The 18692-nt window shown below is 54.3% G+C and overlaps 7 protein-coding genes across 7 annotated transcripts in view; 4 read left to right on the top strand and 3 right to left on the bottom strand.

Moving 5' to 3' along the window:
- Positions 1-978, top strand: part of VDBG_04408 (general alpha-glucoside permease) — a gene marked incomplete at both ends in the record, with an annotated part of 1906 nt that extends 928 nt beyond the window's left edge. The window contains 2 exons of the mRNA XM_003004756.1: positions 60-352; positions 422-978. Of these exons, the coding sequence (XP_003004802.1) occupies positions 60-352; positions 422-978 (850 nt within the window). The remainder of the gene's footprint in view (positions 1-59; positions 353-421) is intronic.
- Positions 979-1844: 866 nt separating this feature from the next.
- VDBG_04407 (conserved hypothetical protein) lies at positions 1845-4015 on the top strand (the record flags this gene model as incomplete). Its single annotated transcript, XM_003004755.1, has 5 exons — positions 1845-2021; positions 2084-2162; positions 2375-2605; positions 3014-3831; positions 3923-4015. The coding sequence occupies 5 exons, from the start codon at positions 1845-1847 to the stop codon at positions 4013-4015; spliced, it is 1398 nt and encodes a 465-aa protein (XP_003004801.1).
- A 1007-nt stretch (positions 4016-5022) lies between these two features.
- On the top strand, positions 5023-5725 carry VDBG_04406 (predicted protein; the record flags this gene model as incomplete). Its single annotated transcript, XM_003004754.1, has 2 exons — positions 5023-5139; positions 5204-5725. Coding segments are annotated over 2 exons (639 nt in total), but the record flags the coding sequence as incomplete, so codon positions are not given.
- Positions 5726-6844: 1119 nt separating this feature from the next.
- VDBG_04405 (acyl-CoA desaturase) lies at positions 6845-7944 on the bottom strand (the record flags this gene model as incomplete). Its single annotated transcript, XM_003004753.1, has 1 exon — positions 6845-7944. One exon carries the CDS (start codon positions 7942-7944, stop codon positions 7120-7122), a length of 825 nt encoding a protein of 274 aa, XP_003004799.1.
- Positions 7945-7946: 2 nt separating this feature from the next.
- Positions 7947-8558, bottom strand: VDBG_04404 (acyl-CoA desaturase; the record flags this gene model as incomplete). The annotated part of the gene is made up of 2 exons (XM_003004752.1): positions 7947-8258; positions 8316-8558. The coding sequence occupies 2 exons, from the start codon at positions 8556-8558 to the stop codon at positions 7947-7949; spliced, it is 555 nt and encodes a 184-aa protein (XP_003004798.1).
- A 4067-nt stretch (positions 8559-12625) lies between these two features.
- Positions 12626-14965, bottom strand: VDBG_04403 (protein kinase domain-containing protein; the record flags this gene model as incomplete). Its single annotated transcript, XM_003004751.1, has 1 exon — positions 12626-14965. One exon carries the CDS (start codon positions 14963-14965, stop codon positions 12626-12628), a length of 2340 nt encoding a protein of 779 aa, XP_003004797.1.
- A 936-nt stretch (positions 14966-15901) lies between these two features.
- VDBG_04402 (predicted protein) lies at positions 15902-16922 on the top strand (the record flags this gene model as incomplete). The annotated part of the gene is made up of 2 exons (XM_003004750.1): positions 15902-16006; positions 16356-16922. The coding sequence occupies 2 exons, from the start codon at positions 15902-15904 to the stop codon at positions 16920-16922; spliced, it is 672 nt and encodes a 223-aa protein (XP_003004796.1).
- Positions 16923-18692: the final 1770 nt, after the last annotated feature.

The following is an 18692-nucleotide window of genomic DNA, read 5'->3' as shown; positions in this document are numbered from 1 at the left end:
GGGCCGTTGCTCGCCGTGACCTATTTTGCCCCCGAGTCCCCTGGTGGCTCGTTCGCAAGGGCCGCAGCGACGAGGCCGAAGTCGTTGTGCGCCGCCTCCTCTCGGCGCCTGAGGAGGTCATCAACCGCGGGACACGGTGGCCATGATGGCACGCACGATACGCACGGAGAAAGAGATGAGCATCCATGGGTCGTGGGCCGACTGCTTCCGCGGCGACAATTTGCGGCGAACCGAGATCTCCATGATCAGCTGGGGCTGTCAGATACTGCCGGGATTCCGGTGCAGAACTACATTACCTATTTCTTCACGCTGGCCGGGCTGTCGCCAGCCGACTCGTTCTACATGTCGATCGGTAAGTCACGTTTTGCCCCCTCTTCCCTCTTCGAGCAACGATGTCCATCGTGTGCTGTGATCTGGCAAGTGAAACTAACGGCACAGGCAACGCAAGTCTCGCTTTTCCTCGGCACGGTCACATCCTTCTTCCTCATGACGAAACTCGGCTGGCGTACCGTCTACCTCGCCGGTCTCGCCGCCATGCTCCCACTCATGTCCCTCGTCGGCTTTCTCGCGCTGGCACCCGCTAATCCGGCTGTTCGCTGGGCGCAGTCAGCTCTCCTACTCATCTGGTTCCTCGTCTACGGTCTATCCATCGGTCCCATTCCTTATGGCATCGCCGCCGCCGTCGGTGCCACCAATCTGCGGGTCAAGACCATCTCGCTGGGCAGGAACACATACTACATCTTGAACATAGTCAACACTGTCGTGGCTCCCTACTTGCTGAACCCGCAGGAGGCGAATCTGCAGGGCAAAGCGGCGTTCCCGGCGGCAGGCTTGACGCTGATGCTCACGATATGGGCGTGGTTCAGACTGCCTGAGCTGAAGGGGCTGACGGGCGAGACGCTGGACAGTCTGTTCGAGAGAAAGGTTCCGACAAGACAGTTTCTGAGGGCGGCAAAGGAGCTGCAGCACGTGCGGTAGAGTCGCGAGCTTGTATACTACGAGGCGGATAACGTCAGGGAGGTGCTTTGATAAGCCCCACGGCAGATAGGCCACTGCGTTGTACAACCACAGCAAGCTGGTAGAGGCCGCCGTAGCCAGCATGAATGGCTGTGCAAGCACTCTATGCCGAATGCCATTCCCCCCAGGCCAAAGGCAAGGCAGCTAACGAAATGACTATTTCACACTCCCGTCCCTTGTGCACGTTAATTATTACTACCGGTTCAGTGCGAGGCAATGCGTGGCAAGCATTGATGGGGGCACTTTGCCAAGTTTAACTCTTGTCAGCTTTCCAGCCAGCGAATGAGCCTGCGCATGGCTATGCCTATCATTCGCACTCGTGCACATTGACGATTGAGAAACTCGCTCGCATGCTCCCGTCATCCTGATTGAATACTGCGGGGTCGGGGATGCCATGCATGATTGATCATTGTGCGTTCATTCCCTCGAGCCCGGCGGCAGCGGCTCCTTCTATGTCTACTCACGTCTTCAATTTTATTCTTATCCTTGCATTGGATCAACACGCAATTTGACTACGATACGAAGAGCATAACCGTATGCCATAACTGCTCATATAAATCGACATGTCACAATCCGCGTTAGGACTGCAAGTGCTTCGACCAACGTCAGACCGCAGCCCTCTGGTGATCAAGAAGGGGGATGAGGTCAACGTCGAGTAAGAAACATCTTCAGCATGGACTATATCCTAGAACTCTATGGCTTACAAACGTTCGCTTCCCAGTATCGTTTTTGTCCATGGACTGAATGGCGGTTCTCACGCCACGTGGGCCAAGAATGGCTTCTTCTGGCCCAGGGAGCTTTTGCATCAACTACCTGGCGCTAGAATCATGACTTACGGCTTCAACACGGGTTTCAAACGACAGGGCTTGTTTGCCAAGGACCACATTCGTGCGTTCGATATTGCCAGAGATCTTATATACCAGCTCTGCCACCTAAGGCGCGGCCAGGACACTCGCCCTCTGATCATGGTTGCCCACAGCCTTGGGGGGCTCATCGTCAAACAGGTTTGTCTTCAAGCAGCAGTGCCCACTACCTGTCCACTCATCTCATATCACTGTGCAAATAGGCACTAGTCGAGGCTCGCAGATCATCGCAAGCTTCCATCAGGACGGTATTTGACGCCGTTATTTCGGTCATTTTCTTCGGTACACCTCATACCGTTGGTGCACTCATGGGCTTGCAATATCGAGATACTGTCAAAGGTATTGCCAAGTTTGGTGGCTATACTGTGCCCCATGAGATCCAACGCAATCTATCTCTTCATTCAAAGGAGCTCTTCAATTTTAACAGAGCTTTTAATCGGCTACTAGTCCTAGACGCGAAGAAGATCCTTGTTGTCAACTTTCACGAAACAAAGGCCCGCTACGGGCGACTGGTACGCAGAAATTGGAACGAGACCTCACCAATACCCTGACTGACAAGCTGAGACAGATTGTTGATGGCTTGACCGCGTCGCTCGGCGAGCGTAGTCGACCGATCGAGGACGATCACGAGGGTATGGTCAAGTTCGAGGACACCGGTTCGCCCGCCTTCAAGATAACTATGCAGGATATTTGGCGCGCGCTGCAAAACTGGACAGAGTCTAAAAGTAAGCGTATTGAAGACGCGATGAGACAAATCAAATTTGGTATGCGGCTAACAAGAGTCTACTCTCTAGCAATCATTCCAAGGGCTGTCCCGGGAACACCACCAATGCTACAGCAGGCGCGATTCTTCGACGAGATTCGCTATGATCGTAACAGTCTCATAGGAAGATCCACTACGCTGAGATACATGAACTCCTATTTTTCCCCGTTGGCGGAGGGTCATTCAACGCCACTGTACCTCGCTCTCGTCGGTAAGGCTGGGATTGGCAAGACAGCGCTCGCCTCTACATTCTTTCAACGTGCCCGAGACGCGGAAAATAGTTACTTCTGAGCAGCTTTCTGGATTGATGCATCCTCGGCATGGACCGCTAAGGCCGGTTTGACCAGACTCTATGTCGAACTTTCTACAGATATGTGCATTCAGAGGGGTATGCCACCTTCCCACCCGGCCGCCCTTACAGGAAGGGCTCCAGAGAATCTGATTGAATCCTTCAACGAATGGAGAAAACCATTCCTGATTGTGTATGACAATTTTCATGGTGTCTACTCCGATGACTTTGCGAGTTTGATGCCAACCCAGGGGCCGTGTGCGATTATTTTGACCTCGCGGGATACCCTTCGTCTTGGACCTAACACGAGGAACGACGTGCTTTTATTCGAAAGTGACGCTCGTTCTATAGGAAACGACGCCATCTTGATCGACCGCTTGATAACGACTGATGCCTTGGATCTCCTTCTTCAAGTCTCTGGGCACTCTGATGTCGCCTTGTCAGAATCAGAGATGAGCGCCGCGAAAAATCTTCTGCTGCAGCTCGAACGCGTTCCCCGGCTCATTGAGTCAGTGGGAAAGTGTATAGGCCAACTTCAACAACCGGCCCCCTTCTCGGCTTATCTGAACGCATACATGAATCGCGGCAAGGCTATCCAATTCTTTACCGACACCTCAGCCAGCAGGATGCTAGATACCAGCATATCAGACCGACCTGGCGTTAAGTTTGACCCTCAAAGGCTCTTCAAATTCGAATTGTTGGGTGATGACGATACGGAGTCCGACACAGAGACCAGCAGCATCGTGCGCGCTGCTGTCTTCTCTGGTCCTGAGTCTTGTTCAGAGTCAGACTCGTCAGTTGCACCTACAAGAGTTCGCCCCCATCAAATCGTGGAGGTTGCCAATGCTCTTCTTCATCACACTGAGTTGAGGTCCCTCTTCATGAACGCCATATCTAGAGTCGAGACAAAAGAGACATGTCAGTCGTGGGAGAAGTGCCGCATTTGCTGGATAAGTTTCCTGGAAACATTTGCGAGTAACCTGAAAACAGAAGCTGGAGAACATCTGGAGACTGAGGCAGCAACCTTTATCGGACATAATCCAGGTTCTATATCAGACGAAATACGCCGACAAGTTCTTTTGATGCTGTCGTCCTCCCGAAATATAGAGGAAAGCTCCAGAAGCACACTGGAACCGAGAGGATCTTGTCAAGCCAGGAATATAATGAGATACTGGAGTGTGAGATCGACACGGATGGGCTACAGCTGGGGATTTCGGTTGAAACACAGCAAAATTATGACACAACCGAGTCGATGTTCGAGCTAACAAACCAAAGTACCATGGATCTGAAAGGGTTCATTGTGTCCGCTGAGGCCTGCCAAGCTCTGCTCGACGATTTGCGGCTTTGGTTGGAACGGAATGAAAAACAGCCTGAGAGACCGACTTTGAGCCAAGCCTTCAATGTCAACAGTGAATCTTCCTTCAACGGCAGGAACGATGACGCCAATGATGAGACAGAAACCACCGAAGATCAAGAGCTATTTGCTGGCTCGCGGGTTTTGTTCATCATTAATCAGTTGCAGCTCGTGACGGCCTCCCGAACCTTGTCTATTTGGAAGCCAAAGTGGTCAGTCATGAATCACATGAAAGGTGTGGTCGAAGATTATCTGGGGACACGTTGGATTTGGTGGCCCTTCCGGCAGCGACAACGTGAGCTTGCCGACGGGTATACGCGCTTGCGGTGGCTCTGTGTAATATCTCCCGTCTCTACACAAGCTCGTGCGATGCACTTATCGGACTGCTAACGTTAGAGGTACTTCACAGGGTTGTGAGAGAGAGCGTTTCGCCGACGTCCCTACCAAGCTAGTTCCGTACATCTTCAAGACAGTACGAGGCGAAGGCAGTTCTACCGCAGACAGACAAAGGCTTCAGTCGGTAGCGTCTGGGTCTTCTCAAGTTCCGCTTGTCCCACAAAACAAAACAATGGGCAGCAAGCTTTGGCAGCCTCGAGACCCAAAGAACTCACCAAGTTACAATGACGTGCGAATCTCCCCTCATCGAGAAAAGAGCATAGAGTCTCACATATTCTTGGTTGTGCCGTCAGGTCTTTACGTTGGAGATGGACAGCGTTTAGCCCAGCGAACAATACTAGTAGGGACTTCTGACGATGAGCTCTTCTGTTGGATTCAGGAGCAATACTTTTTGCTTCGGGGGCGGCTCGGCGCATTCATGAGCATTCGCATATACTCGCACTGTGACTTCTACATGGTACGTCAGTTGGGGAATGAAGGCCTGGCCGTTGTGGCTTATGGGCTGACCAAGACCCGTGCAGTTCCACAAATACGACACCGAGATGTACAGTCCTGTCGAGCAACATTCGTTCCCCGGGAACGAACTCCCCTACGACTTTTCGCCCAAGCCTATGCGCCCTGTTCCGCCAATATCAGATGACCAGTTCTACCACCGCTTCTATGCCTGTTATAACCCAACAAGCCTTCACAGGCTATTTCACAAGTGCCGCAAACGCTGTGGCGACAGGGCAGATGTCGGCAGTTTCCCTCTCCGTCGCCATGGTCTTCAGGTTGAGGACACGAAGAAAGAATACTTTTGGGGCATCTACGTTGTCACACGCATCTCATTCTTCAGGGTTGCGGTCTATAGTTCTCTCTGTTGCCTGCCGGGGCTGGTCTTCTTCCTGTGGATGTTTTCCTGGGGTCATTCTGGGGACTTGCAAAACGCCTTCGTCCCGGTTTGTTTTTCACTCGCGATGCTTGCCGTGTTTCTCTCATTTGTTATTGTGGATGCATTTTCTTCCAGGCGGCAGTGTCCCGTCATGAAGGAGAAGACAGTGTAGTTCGGGTATACGTCAAGACCTATCTTATCGGTTGAACAGATAATCAGGGGGTGCATAACAGGAGTCTGTGCATATAGTAATCAACTTGGATTCGAGTTCCAGAATCTCGAGGAAATCGGGTTGTCTCGTCTTCTTAAGCATATACAAGCATCGGGTCGTTGATTTTATCGTCGGATACAAAAAAACTGTACTTAGACAAGTGGACAGCGCGATCATCCCACGAGGCGTTACTGTTGTACTGATGCTGTCACTCCATCGAATTCCCAGGATCTGACTACATCTGAATGTTTTCTGACAGGAGACCGAACCAGGCAGGACGCGTCAGAGTGACGCCTATTGCGTCCTCATCACGCCGAGTTCGTGTCACAGGCCTATCAACTCATCATCCCAACATGCATCTTGAATTCACATGCAAAACGCAAACCCTCTCAACATCAACATCCAAAACCTCCCTCAACGGGAATCAATCCACCATGCTGGTCCGTTGAGAATCAAGAAGCGCAACAAACATCCTAAACCAGTCTTATTCTCCGCCCCAACCTAATCCGTTGAGGCCCCCCTCTTTCCCAAAAAAACACGATTCCACCCCAGACGATCCACGCTCAACCCGAGGCGAAGAGAGACCAGAAGACAATGTGGGGACCCTGATGCTTGCAATTTTGCATGTGATTCCTACAAACAACCCACTCAACGCCCACACACCATTGAGATCAGATCCCGCAGTGGAGCCCCGGGAACAGGGGTCCCGTCCGGCAGGTATGCGTGCGAGCCGGTGCGGCTCTGCTGGGGGTTCTGGGGTTGACGTGGTGGCCGTCGTCTGGTGTTTGGGCTCGATTGGAGTGTGGATGCCGACGTGAGGCCGGGCGGCCGATGTTGGATCATCCGCCGACTACTGCGCGGCGGCTCGGGATGCACATGTGGAAATGCATGCCTCGGACGTCATGTGCGGCTGGGCTTCAAGGCCTATACACAATTCTCAATTCTTCAGGGCCACAGACAATTAGTATGGCGTGCCAAGTTCAAGGCAACATTATTCAAGTAAGTGTTCGATCAATTGCTTCACAGTGGTATACCGTCATTCTCACGATGTCGACGAGTCGAAATGTCATGTACATGTTCTGAAAGTGAATGGCTTGTAATTTGGTGAATCATAATTTACTCGCTTGGCACAGGCAAAGCTGAGCCATCTCATTTTCTAGGATGCCACAAAAAGCATCTTCAAATCTCGTGGTGTAATAATATCAATAAAGCGCCGCCGCCCAATGCCCCAAAATCCAGTAATCAACGCCGGCCAAGTAGTTTCGTGTCGTGGCGCTGGCTCACATGAGATCCATTCTCGTGAGCTGCTCGCCGTTTCGTCTCCGATGAGAGAAATGTCCGTGACAGCGCCGAGCTTACGCCGCATCGGCGCCCTTGGTGGGCTGAGCAACGCGAGTGAGCTGGTCGCCGGCGCGAACAATACGCTGGCCGGATGAGTCGGTGACGTAGGTCATGTCCTTGTTCTCGAACTGGGCACGCTTCCAGATCTCGACCTCGCAGCCGCCACGGAGGACGCCGACGCGCATGGTGGAGAGAAGGTTGTGAGCGGCGTTGGAGTGAAGGTAAACACCGCCGTTGAATATGGCGGTAGCATCCTTGCCGATGGCAGAGTTGATGAGGGCGCGGCCACCGGGATGGTCCTTAATGAAGTCGGTCACGTCGTGGATGACACCAGCGACAGCGATAAGACCCTTGCCCTCCTTGCTCTGGGCAACAAAGTCATCCCAGTCGACAACAGGGAGTTGCTCGAGAGGGATGCCCCAGTCGAGAGTGGCGCGCTTCTGGTCAAGCTTCTTCTGGAGCTGCTGGACACGTCCCTTCTCAATTTCGTTGGCACGGAACTGCTTGAGGTCGGAGGCGAGGCCAAGCTGCTTCCAGGTCCAGATCATCCACTTGGTGGGGTCGTACTGCCACCACTGAATGGCGTTGCGGTAGTCCGAGGGGAACTCGTGGTGGAAGTTGTGGTAGCCCTCACCAAGGGTGAAGAGAGCAGTGATCACATGGTCGCGAGGACTGTTGCGGTCATCGAAGGGCTGATCGCCGATCCAGTGGGCGAGGGAGTTGATGCAGAAAGTAGCCTGCTGAACGAAGAAAATGCGGAGAATGCCGGCGTAGACGTAGCCACCAAGCCAGTCACCCCAGCCGAGACCGCAGACCAGAGTGGGGAAGATGACGCCCATGGTCAGCACACCACTTGAGGAAGTGAATGTGCTGCCACATGACGACGGGGTCCTCGTGAAGATCGGTGATATCGGTACGACCGGTACGCTTGGGATCCTGCTTCATGACCATCCAGCCGAGGTGAGAGTACAGAAGACCCTTGCGGACAGAGTAAAGGATCCTTGACAGTGTCGGTGTAGCGGTGGTGAGCTCGGTGCTCGCGGGACCACCAGCGGATGGAGCCCTCAACGGCACCTGCGCCGACAGCGGCGAGGTAGATCTTCAGGGGCAGAGAAGCCCTTGTAGGATGAGTGAGCCCAAAGGCGATGGTAGCCTAGCAGGACAGGTCAGCAGACTGTTGAATGAGCATTTGCGTCATGTGCGCTCTTACCTGCTGTGATACCGAGACCAGTGTTGAAGTAGTAAACAACAGAGAAGACAGCCGTCTTCCACTGGAGCGGAACCCAGTAAGAGGAGACGAGCCCAATGGCGGGAACGATGAGAATGAAGAAGGTGTTGAGCCAGTTGACGTGAAGCCACCAGTTACCCCAAGTGATGGGCTGGGTGGTGATGTGAGGCTTCTTGGGGTCGGTCCTGGAACTGCGGACGGGGACATAGTCCTTGGTACCGTCATCCCACTTCTCGGCGGGTGCCGAAGGCATCGTTGCAGGTGCCATGGTGAGAGTCACTCCGGATATTTCGAAGACCGTCTCGGGCAATGGTTGGTATGGGTAGTGAAGGTTGGTGATAGAGGGAGGAAGGGAAGCAAATTCCGAACGGGAGGGGCCCGGAAGGAAGGTTATATGAAAAGGCAGTGGGCCGAGGCGTGTGCGGTGGCGGCAATGGAGGTGTAGGGATTAGAGATGTGATGAGCTCTTTGGTACGTACTTTGATACGGCAAAGCAAGGCAACCGCCTGGGTACCTACCTCGAGAAGAAGGGGTGAGGGCCTAGCGATGGTGGTTGAGAGAACATGGCCACCTCGGTGGAGGGGAGCGGGTCCGATGAGCCGACGGGGAATGTACAGGCAGTGAGTGGTTGATCGTCGTGGGCAGGAGTGCAAAAACGGGGTTCGCCACCCGACGACTGACCTCCTCTGGTCGTTGTTGCCCTTGCTTGCGTCCTTCCCTTCCCTTCCTTTCCCCAGAGCCCCAGTCCAGCCCAGATCCCTCCTGTCCAGGGCGAAGGAGGCAGGAGCATTGAGCTACGTGCAAAATTGGTATCGGAAACGGCAGGGCAGACCAGGCACGATGGGCCGTGTGCCCCACATGCAGGGACCCGGTAGTGATCTGGCCAATCAAAAGTGATGCCGCCTCAACTCGTTGGGGTGACGTGCGTAAATCCGTTGAGAGAAGGGAACTTACCCCTAGGTCATCCACCAAGATCGTGGTCACACACCACCAGCGAGGAAGGATGTCTATTTTTTTTTTCTTTGGGGCGGGCTTTCAGGCGGATGGAGTCAGAAGGTGTTGCCATGTTGGAGGCTCATGAGTTTGTCCTCGGCTCAGGGAACGTAGGTTTTTGCTTCTGATGGCCTGTTTGGCTGCTGATTGTGGTCTTGATCAAGCTGTGACATGACGTTGAACTCACTTACACAGACCCGGGGGGGATGAGTCCCCGGTATCCCCAACAAGGTTGGTGGTATCTCTCTGACAGCCGGGGCGCCATCAAGACGGCGCAAACAAGAACAAGGATGCCCGTGAAACTCCACCACCACCACCCAGAATTGGCTGGTTCTCCATTTCACCACAGAAGTGGTCATGACCTAATGAGGCCTAGCGTGTTTGCCGCTCTTACTCAGGTTCGGCTCAGTCCAGGCTCAGTCACGCCCTGGTCGATGCAAGAGTTGTGCGTTTTGTGCACACCTCATCCGGGCAGTGCTCAGAAAATGGTCGTAGAAACGGTTGCCCAGTCTCTAGCCCTGTAGGTCACCGTTGATGATGGCTGAACTCGTCACGTCACCTTACTCGATGGACAAAATCAGCATCCGACCCCGACAACGTCGTAGACTGGTCCCTTTAAGTTTGAGAGGTCTTCTTGGTACGTCTCGTGTCTCCGCAACCTGGAAAAGCTTCCTGATGACAGTCTGCGCAGATCCTCGCGCAGAATACGACAATGTAAACCATGAAGCCATCGTGTAGCTGCTGGGTGTCAAATCTCGGCCATTGGGATGGGATAAGCCGACTCACCATAACACGCCCTTTCATACGCCAGGCTTGATATAATATGCTTAGTGGAGTTGCTGCCTACCTATCTTGGAGTGATGTGCGCGAGGTCCATGACCGCCTTGATACTTTGCTTAGCTGGCCACAGCCACCGCTTCGCGAAGCATCTGGATAACGTCACAAATCACCTAATCGGGCTTACAGCCTCCAGTGTTGAAACTTCTCCACCAGGCTGCCTCCGCTTCAGTCTTCAATATATGGCTCAAGGGCCACATATAAGATGGTTTCGGCGCACAGGTGCGCAGACGGGCGAAAGGTCGGGCGTGGTATTGTGGTGTTGTATCTTCAATATGCAGCACCGTTGGGTCCCGTCTCTCACATCGGGTCACAGATCAATGGCTTCCCACCTGCTCCGTCCTTGAATGTTAAAAGGCAAGCCTGGATTCCCGGAAATGATTTTGATAGAAAGATGTATTGATTCAGACTGCATAGTGGATGTAACGTTCTCAGGACTTCATTGTCATCCTCATAGGGCCATATTCTGCGTCCACCCGTCAGGAATCCTAATACCCGGCTAATCTACATCGGCTGCTGTGTTTCTACGGCAATTCAGCCGACTGTCATGAACCTCGCTACTTGGTTGGTACTGATGCGACTTCAGGGCATCAAAATCACGGACCTGAGCCACACCTCACTCAAATTGGGGACCCTACAGGTTGCAAAAACTCCTTCAATCTGTACACCCATTCCTTCATGGCATAGCACAAAGTCTACCTGAAAGAAACGATCCACTTGCCTTTGCTGACTGCCGAACGACAAATTATCTGGTCCTTGTGCCACCAATCTACGCAGGCTACATAGGAGAGACGTTAACCGTGAAAATGATAGATGCCGTATACGTCGAGGCAGCGTCGAGGAAGTCGCGGAGCTCGCGAAACCCCAAGTCGACATCGCCAGCCTCATCACTCGACCGGTTCGCGGTGACCTTGTCGACAGCCTCGCCTGTGAGACCCTCGGGGCTGCGTTAGTTGGAAAAGGCCGTGACGTTGACGAGGCCTACCCATTCTTCGGACCACTTAATCGTCTATCGTCACGGCAGAGACGGCGGGTGCTTACTAATGGGATGTAGCCGTTTGGCACCTCCCGTCCCACCATTATTAGGGATGAGCAGGGAGGAGAAACGGTTAGTCACTGTAAAGGGAAAACAGACATGCTCCCCCAAACTGTGCATATATTTGTGCATATGTCCCCGCTCATCATGATGCCTGGCTCAGGCTCTGCTTAGGTGCAGCTCCAATTAAAAGCAGCAAGGGTCTAACCCACATCAGCCTTAGTACATGGTAATACCTTTCCCGCGGGTTCCTCTTGGCTTCCAGACAAGTCTTTTGTCCATCCCCTCAAAAAAAAAAAACCCCCCAGCTCCCCGCCTACTCATGTTACCCAAGCGTCCGCCAAGTCTCGGCGACGGCATGTCCATCAAGATATCGTCATAGCCACTCGAGATCCCCATGATCATCGACTTCTTCGGGTTTCGAGGCGGGACGGGACCCAAAGCTGCACAACTGCTGCCACATCTAATAGCCAGTCACTCTGGTTAGGTACTAGCGCCCGTTCCATGCTCTTGCTTTGGCTTTACAATTTGCCTCTGAACAACCAGTTGCCCGGTCTGCAACATCTGTGCTGGATTCGTCCTCGAGTTCCATATCAGCATCTGCAAAACGACACGTCGTCCAACGCGTCTGCTGGCTTCCAAGAGCCTATTCTCAAGTACGTGCACAAACACATGAAGACAATCTAACACACCTACCACCCCCCGGATGCCTCGGCTCCAGCAAGATCCCTCTGTCTCTCCGGTCCTCCGCCTTCCCGTTAAATCCTTCTTTGGCGTCCCAACAGAAACACCTTTGCCCCGCACATTCCACCCCTTCGATGTGTTCCCAGGAGGCAGGGGGGGGGGAGGGGGGGGACGAAGACAAGGACCCACCTCTCGATCACTATTGCCGATTCGCCTCATTGGTGGGGAATGCTTCTAGATATTATCTATCACGTGATCGCACTTCCGCGTTTTCCTCGTTTGACTTTTCCCGCCCTTCTAGAATGTTTCTTCGCCACCCCCGTCTTGGCACGGACTATGTCGTTCCCGGCGCCTCTCCTTCCACATCCGAGCCCAAGCCTCCGGAACGCCCGATGCGCTACCAGGCTAGACTTCGGATGAGCCCGACGTCGACGTCTTCCGTAGGAAGAGAAAAGCTGCTACCGACCACCTCCGCCACCCGCGCGGTCTGGAAAACATTGTATGCACTCCTTCATGAATCCGCTCTTGAAAGTCCGATATTTGCCATGTTGGCGATGAGTCATCAAGTGCAATGATATTTGTACACCAAACCTTGATGCTAAACTAGAAAGGCTACAAGCTACCAAACTATTCAAAGGGACATATACACTACCTACCTACGCCATCCAGAATAAAATACGCCCCACCTTGTGCATCCTCATCCCAGCTTGCTGGTGCTGTTGTCTGTATACAAGTACATATCTCATACCGGTCCTTCTGTCGTGATTGCCGAGGTCGTCTCGGCCACCGGCATGTTCGTGCCGGAGCGTTTCTCATCAGTAATCTCCTCGTCTTCTGTCTGCTTTACTTGAGGTTTTGAGGACGGCACGGCCTCTGCCGGATGAGGCACAGCTAGAGCAGATCTCTTTTTTTCATGGTCGAGTTCTCCTTCTTCCAAGATTGTTGAGACCTCTTTGGGCTGGATTTCAGCCGCTGCCGCATCCTCAGGCGTCCCAGGAAGGCCTCCGTTGCTGTCGTCATTCTCTCCTCTGGGTACTGTAAGCCCCGTCGCCTTAGCCGTCTCATCATCGCCCCCGGCCTCCCTCATGGGCATATCCTGCTCCATTGTGGAACCTGCGTTGAGCGGCGCGTGCCCGTTAGATCCACTGGGTGGAGCAAGGGCTCTCTCCGTCCCGCCAGCGCCATGGTCGCCGGCCGGGGGGCTTTTGTCCTTGAAATCGTTCCGTCCTGTCGAGAGAGCGTCCTCTGCAGTCAAAGGCGCGGTCTGGTTGGTGAGTGGCGGCGTTTCATCAAACCTGATCTGTGCCTCGTTCTCTGCTCCTTCGAGGCCCGTTTCCTCGAGCACGGAGTGGCATTGCGTCATGTCGATTCCTGCGCTGCTGCTTTCAGGGTTCGGGCTTGGTTGCTCTACTTGAGTGGGAAGCTTGAGTGGAGTGCTATGCATCGCCTGTGGGCCCGAACCTGGAGTGTCCGCTACAGTGGTTAGGCTTGTTTCCGCAACACTTGAGGAGTCCTCGGACTTGAGTACCCGGTGACTGTTGGTCCCGGCCTCTGCCTCGCTGTCTGTCTCTGTGGGCTTTTCTGTTACTGCACATATTCCACCTTGAGCAGTTTCCTCGAGTTGATTGGAAACCTCCACCAACTGGTTCTCGTCGTTGGCGTGTAGCATCCGAACCGTAGACAGCAGGACAGTGTCGTCGTTCAAAACATTCTGATCCTCCTTCACGGGTGTGTTTGGAGTGGGTGTCACTGCAGCATCAAGGTCATCCTTGACATCCGGGATCAAGCTGGTGGAATCCTGTCGCAGTCCCTGTGAGGCCGGGGCCATCGGGTATGGCTCCTCACTTCTCTCAAACACGTCATCAAGCGTAACTCGACCTCGAGACTCCATGTGACTTTCTCCTGTAAGAGAATCTTTACTTGTTCTCGGGGTGATGCTTCGACCTCTAATCATCTCATCTGCCCCCACGTCGCTGTATGAGGGCGCGATGTTCCGAGCGCCAGCCCAGCCCGAGACTTGGGAGCCTTTGTAAAAGGCGTCAAATTGACCGTGGTGACTCGGGAGAGGACTCGGGGGTGAGCGTCCTCTTGTGTAGTAGTACGGATCCTGCGAGTACCCTGCTGCTTGGCCCCGATTCACGTATGACCAGTCGCTTGGCTGCGCAACAGTCTTGACGCGTGGTTGGCCGTTCTCGTCGGCTACGAAATACTCTTTCATGGAGTACCCATCGTCCACCGAGATTGAGGGAAGATTCGTTCCGGTGTCAGGGCTGACAACGGATTCAGGGAATAGAGTGAGAAGAGACGCAGCCTGCAGTCGGTGTCGAGGATCATCACTCAAGCAGAATCCAACAAGTTGGCGGTACCAGCCGGGGACGTCAACGTCGTGTTCTAGGATGAGGGGGCGCCCATGAGCCTCAGGCTCGTCTTCTTGCGTAGCTAGGGCCCATAGAACCATGCCGAGCTGGTACAGATCCGATTTGACACCGATGTACATCGAGATCCGCTGGCCACTCTCGATAAGTGGCGTTGCTTCTGGAGGTTCCCAACCCACGGGACACCCTCGTCTGTTGATGTCTATGATCTTGGCATCGCCTTGATCGTCAATGACAATGTTCGAGAGGGTAAAGTCACCCTGTACGAAACCTGATTCGTGAATGTCAGAGAGACCCTCAACAATCTGTCTTGCCCATCGCTCTCGCATCAGCCAAGGCGTTCCAAGTTCGGAGTCCTGCCGATTGTCGTACAGAAGGTCGATGAGTGCCCCTTGCCCAGCAAAGCTGATGAGGAGACCTTTGACGTGTTCGTCATGATCGTCCACGACTACGCCAAAGAAAGATATGACGTTCCTCGAGTAGCGAAGTCGATTAAGCGCATTGATCTCATACAGGAACTCGTCGATGGTGTCGGGGTCCCGGGATTTCCTTCTTGATAAGGACCTCTTGGCCAACACTGACTTTGTAAACGAAGCCGGACATGTGCGAGTCGAAATTGATGTCTCGCTCCCTAATCCTCTGGCATCCGAGGTGTTGCACCTGTCGAACAGTGGGGTAGTTGATGATCTCCTGCGAAGGGTCAGCATGGTCAATGGTATGTTGAAAGGGGAGCAAGGAGGCAGACGTTTGTGTCTTCGACAACATGGACGTGCAGACGACCGTCTGTAGTTTGCAGCTTCAGGTTCGTGACGGTTTCGTAGAATTGTATGTCCTGCAGACTTTCTCGGATAGCCTCATAAATCTTAGCACTCTTCTCACGTTGAAGTTTGGTATGCGCAAGATCCATCTCCAGTGAGTTTTCTGGGGCATTGCGGTAATCCAGTGAGATTGTGACCCGCCTCCAGGAGATGTCCTTGTCACGGTAAGTAACAAAGAATTTTTCACGCTTGGACTTGTCTCGGAAGTGCATGCTTAGGTTAAGTATCCACGTCCTCTCAAGCTCCTCCTGGATCATGACATCGTATTGCGACGTAGTGACAGAGTGAGTATCTGAGAGGGAAACATTGTCGGGAAAATGGTCAGCATGGACGAATGTTTCAGCCGTCGCTGATTGCACCATCTGGTCGAGGCTGGTGACGGGTCTTTGTTCAAAGGATGAGGTGATCCTGTCAAGCGTCGACTCGCCCACCATCTCAAAGGGAAGCTCAGGAGCGCTGGCTCTTGGAAATGCCCTGGGCTGCGAAGGCGCGCGGATGAACGTGTGGGCCCGACGATCGACAGACACTGCTCGCCTCTCTGCCGGGGTCATCTCTGCTGGAGCAAGATTATTCCTCCGCTCAGACTGTTGTCTCTTGAAGGTCTGGGCCCGCGGCAGCCCGGGAACGACCTTTCTTGAAGGGCGATGTGGAAGGCCAGGCCTGGAGAGTACCTCTGGATCCGGCGGAGGGTCCGAGTCTCGCGGCAGCTCAGTCGGGGGCACAGAACTTCCATTTTGATGCCGACTGAACATCCTCCGAAAGAAGTTTGTCGAGGTATGCGACGGTGAGGAGGGATGCTCCGTTGGTAGGGCGGCGGTTTGCGCCATGGCGAGCATGAAGAAGGCTGCCGACGTTGGTTTTGTGAGCTGGTCTATCGAGGCCAACGGCAAAGCGGGGAGAAGACGTCAGAAGTTGAGGGGAGGGGGTAGGGTAGGTTGAGGCTCCTCCACGACAGGCCGAACAAGTCTCCAAGCGGTGTGTAGAAGCTGGGGAATCGTGATGTTTATTATGGGGCCGGCCGTGGCGCAGGTCCGGGAGTAACCAGGCCGGGGGACAAGGATGAGCCTGGGAACAGAAAGACGGTCAAGGGCAGGACTCGACAAAACCCAGGAGCCAATGTTGAGTTGCGGAACGTCAGTCTATCAATGGTAGACGGCGGATCTGCTGTTGAGAGGTGACCAGGCGGAGGGACGGTGGGCGACTGTTTCGTCCTTTTCTCGGTCCAACGGGATGATGGCGGTACAATGTAGCGCTGTGCTTTTGGCGCGGTGTGTGCCAGGCAATGGGGCAGGAGGACGTCTGCAAACCGAAGCCAGGCAGTGAAGTTGGAGAGGCTGGAGACGCTCGGAGTACAGGAGACGAGTCTAGGGAGTACAGGCGCTACGAAGACGATGCGAGTAACCGTGACCAGAGAGTGCAGGCGAGGGCATCAGGCGGCTCGTGCGACAGGAAGAAAAGACTCAAGGCGTGGTGGAGGACAGGCCGATCATGTTCAGACGATGAAACAACAGGATGCGTGCATCTAAAGACGATGGCTGGGACGACCAGACCTTATGAGGAGCGCTGCAGGTCGAGTCGAGGGTGGAAGGGCATTTGCTGGAACAGTGAGATGCGGTGCGATGTGATGCGATGCGATGCGTGCAATAGGATGGGGCCGGGCTGTGTGCGTGACGCTGTCGTTGGCCCGTGGCTTTCGGGCGACGTCGTGAGCGAGTTCGGGTCAAGGAGGCTGGCCTTGTCGTGCGTGGCCTGGGCAGCCCTGGATGGGCTCACTTGGGTGTCCGTGTGTCGCAGTCGCAGGCACAGCGGCCTGGTCGGTAAGGGTCTCTCGTCAGGCAGACAGTAGTCTGTCTAGGTGCCGGGGCGCATCAGGGGGCGTGTAAGGATGGGGGTTCGAGAGGGGTGTGTGCTTGTATGGATGCTTTAGCCCTGGAGTTCTGGGCGCAGGATACGACGCGGTTGGGCCTCGACGAGAGACGAGGCGGTCATGCTCCTTTGTACCATTCCATTCGTTGTGGTTGACGGACGACGAGCGGCAGGTGGAGGGCGGAAGCAAGACAAGAAGAGGTGCCCCCTTGGGAGCTGTCGGAGCCTAGGTGGGTTCGTGCCTGATGACCGATTTGATGGATTGAGTGGCTTGCTGCTTGCCTCCGGTTTGACGGTTTGACGGCCCTGTCGATGGTCGATGGTTGATGGCTGAGTCTTGCGGCATGCAGATACACTGCGCGTGGGCGCGCGAGGGCTGGCTGGTCGGCCCCAAAAGCGTGTGAGAGAATATACCGGGTGGATATGAATAGAGGAGCAGACAGGGGGGGCTGGCGACGTGATGGACCAAGATGAGCGCTGGTGAAGGGAAAGCTAGGGACACATCCCCCAGTGCTAACGACGAACATGAAGTCACAGTTCGGTGTCACAGGTTCTGGTCGTTGCACCAAAAACCAGGCCAGCTCCACCGCATGGGTACCTAGGATGCCTGCACCCTCTACACTGCTCTTACTGCACTGAAGCATTCTCTCCCAGGCAGGTGGGTGGGCCCTGCCTCGAATGCGTTGTCTATCGCCCCTGCTCCCTGCTCGAGTTCCTGGCACAGTAGAAAGCAGCAGTAGCTTCTCCTCTCCCCGTGCACTTTCGGTCGGTTTGCTGCACCGTACCTAAGGTAGGTACCTCAGGAAGGAAGGTAAGGTAGGTAACCCACCAGATAGTGAGGAAGGTACCGCTCAACTCCCTAGGTCCTGCCCCTACTTACATGTACCTGCCTACGGCACCCATCCAATCTCACTGGTCGAAGCAGCTTGCCGTTCCTGCTACCTGCCCTGGCTGGCACTTGCTCTCCGTTGACAATCGTCGTGCTGGCCAGTTTCCTCCCGCCCTGCCTCGGTACCTACGTTAGCACCTTCATCCGTTCAACTCTCACCACCCACCCTCCCACTAACTATGATGGCATTGGGCGGTCATTGGGCTTCAACGTATCGATGAACGTCTGCTCGTCCGCCTTCTTTTCTGTCTCGTGTGCATCTGCCTCGCATCTCAAAGTTTCCTGTCAACGGAAACCAATGGCATATCCATGTCAGCCATGCAAACGCCTCGAACTCCGTCACTTCGGTCACAATGTGAGCCCTTCTCCATTCATTCCCCGCGCCTCCCCCCTACGCCTGGGGTCCTGAGTGTCATTTCCACCGTCACGCCAAACGAAGGAATACCGATGCCGCGGACCATGTCTTTCGTTGCGTTGGACACTCATCCTCGCCATGGTCTCTTGTCTCTGTGCGATGCCTCGTGGCCAGCCTGCCCAGCCACACTGAACTAACTCCCCCACGCGCGAAAGCATGTTAGCTTTGAACCACGTTCTTCGACACAGAAAAAGAGACGACAACTCCAGAACTATCATCTCTCATCTCGAGGCACCCCACTGCGCCAACACAACGATGGCCTGCATGATGGCCAATCCATCAGTCCCCGCCCCCCTCCTGCCGCCCGCGCTAGCCTCGAGTGCCCGCTGTGCGTGTGCGTGTTTACAGGACAGACGCCAGCAACCCTTGGGCATTGGCAATACAAGCGTGTGGGGGGAACTGCTCTTTCATGTCCTGAGAAAACAAAAGGGACCACGGGCCCCTTT

Source organism: Verticillium alfalfae, genomic scaffold (genome assembly GCF_000150825.1).
Source record: "Verticillium alfalfae VaMs.102 supercont1.5 genomic scaffold, whole genome shotgun sequence".
In the NCBI taxonomy this organism is placed as follows: domain Eukaryota; kingdom Fungi; phylum Ascomycota; class Sordariomycetes; order Glomerellales; family Plectosphaerellaceae; genus Verticillium; species Verticillium alfalfae.
The sequence above is the reverse complement of the archived record's forward strand: the minus strand, read 5'-3'. Positions and strand labels throughout refer to the sequence as shown.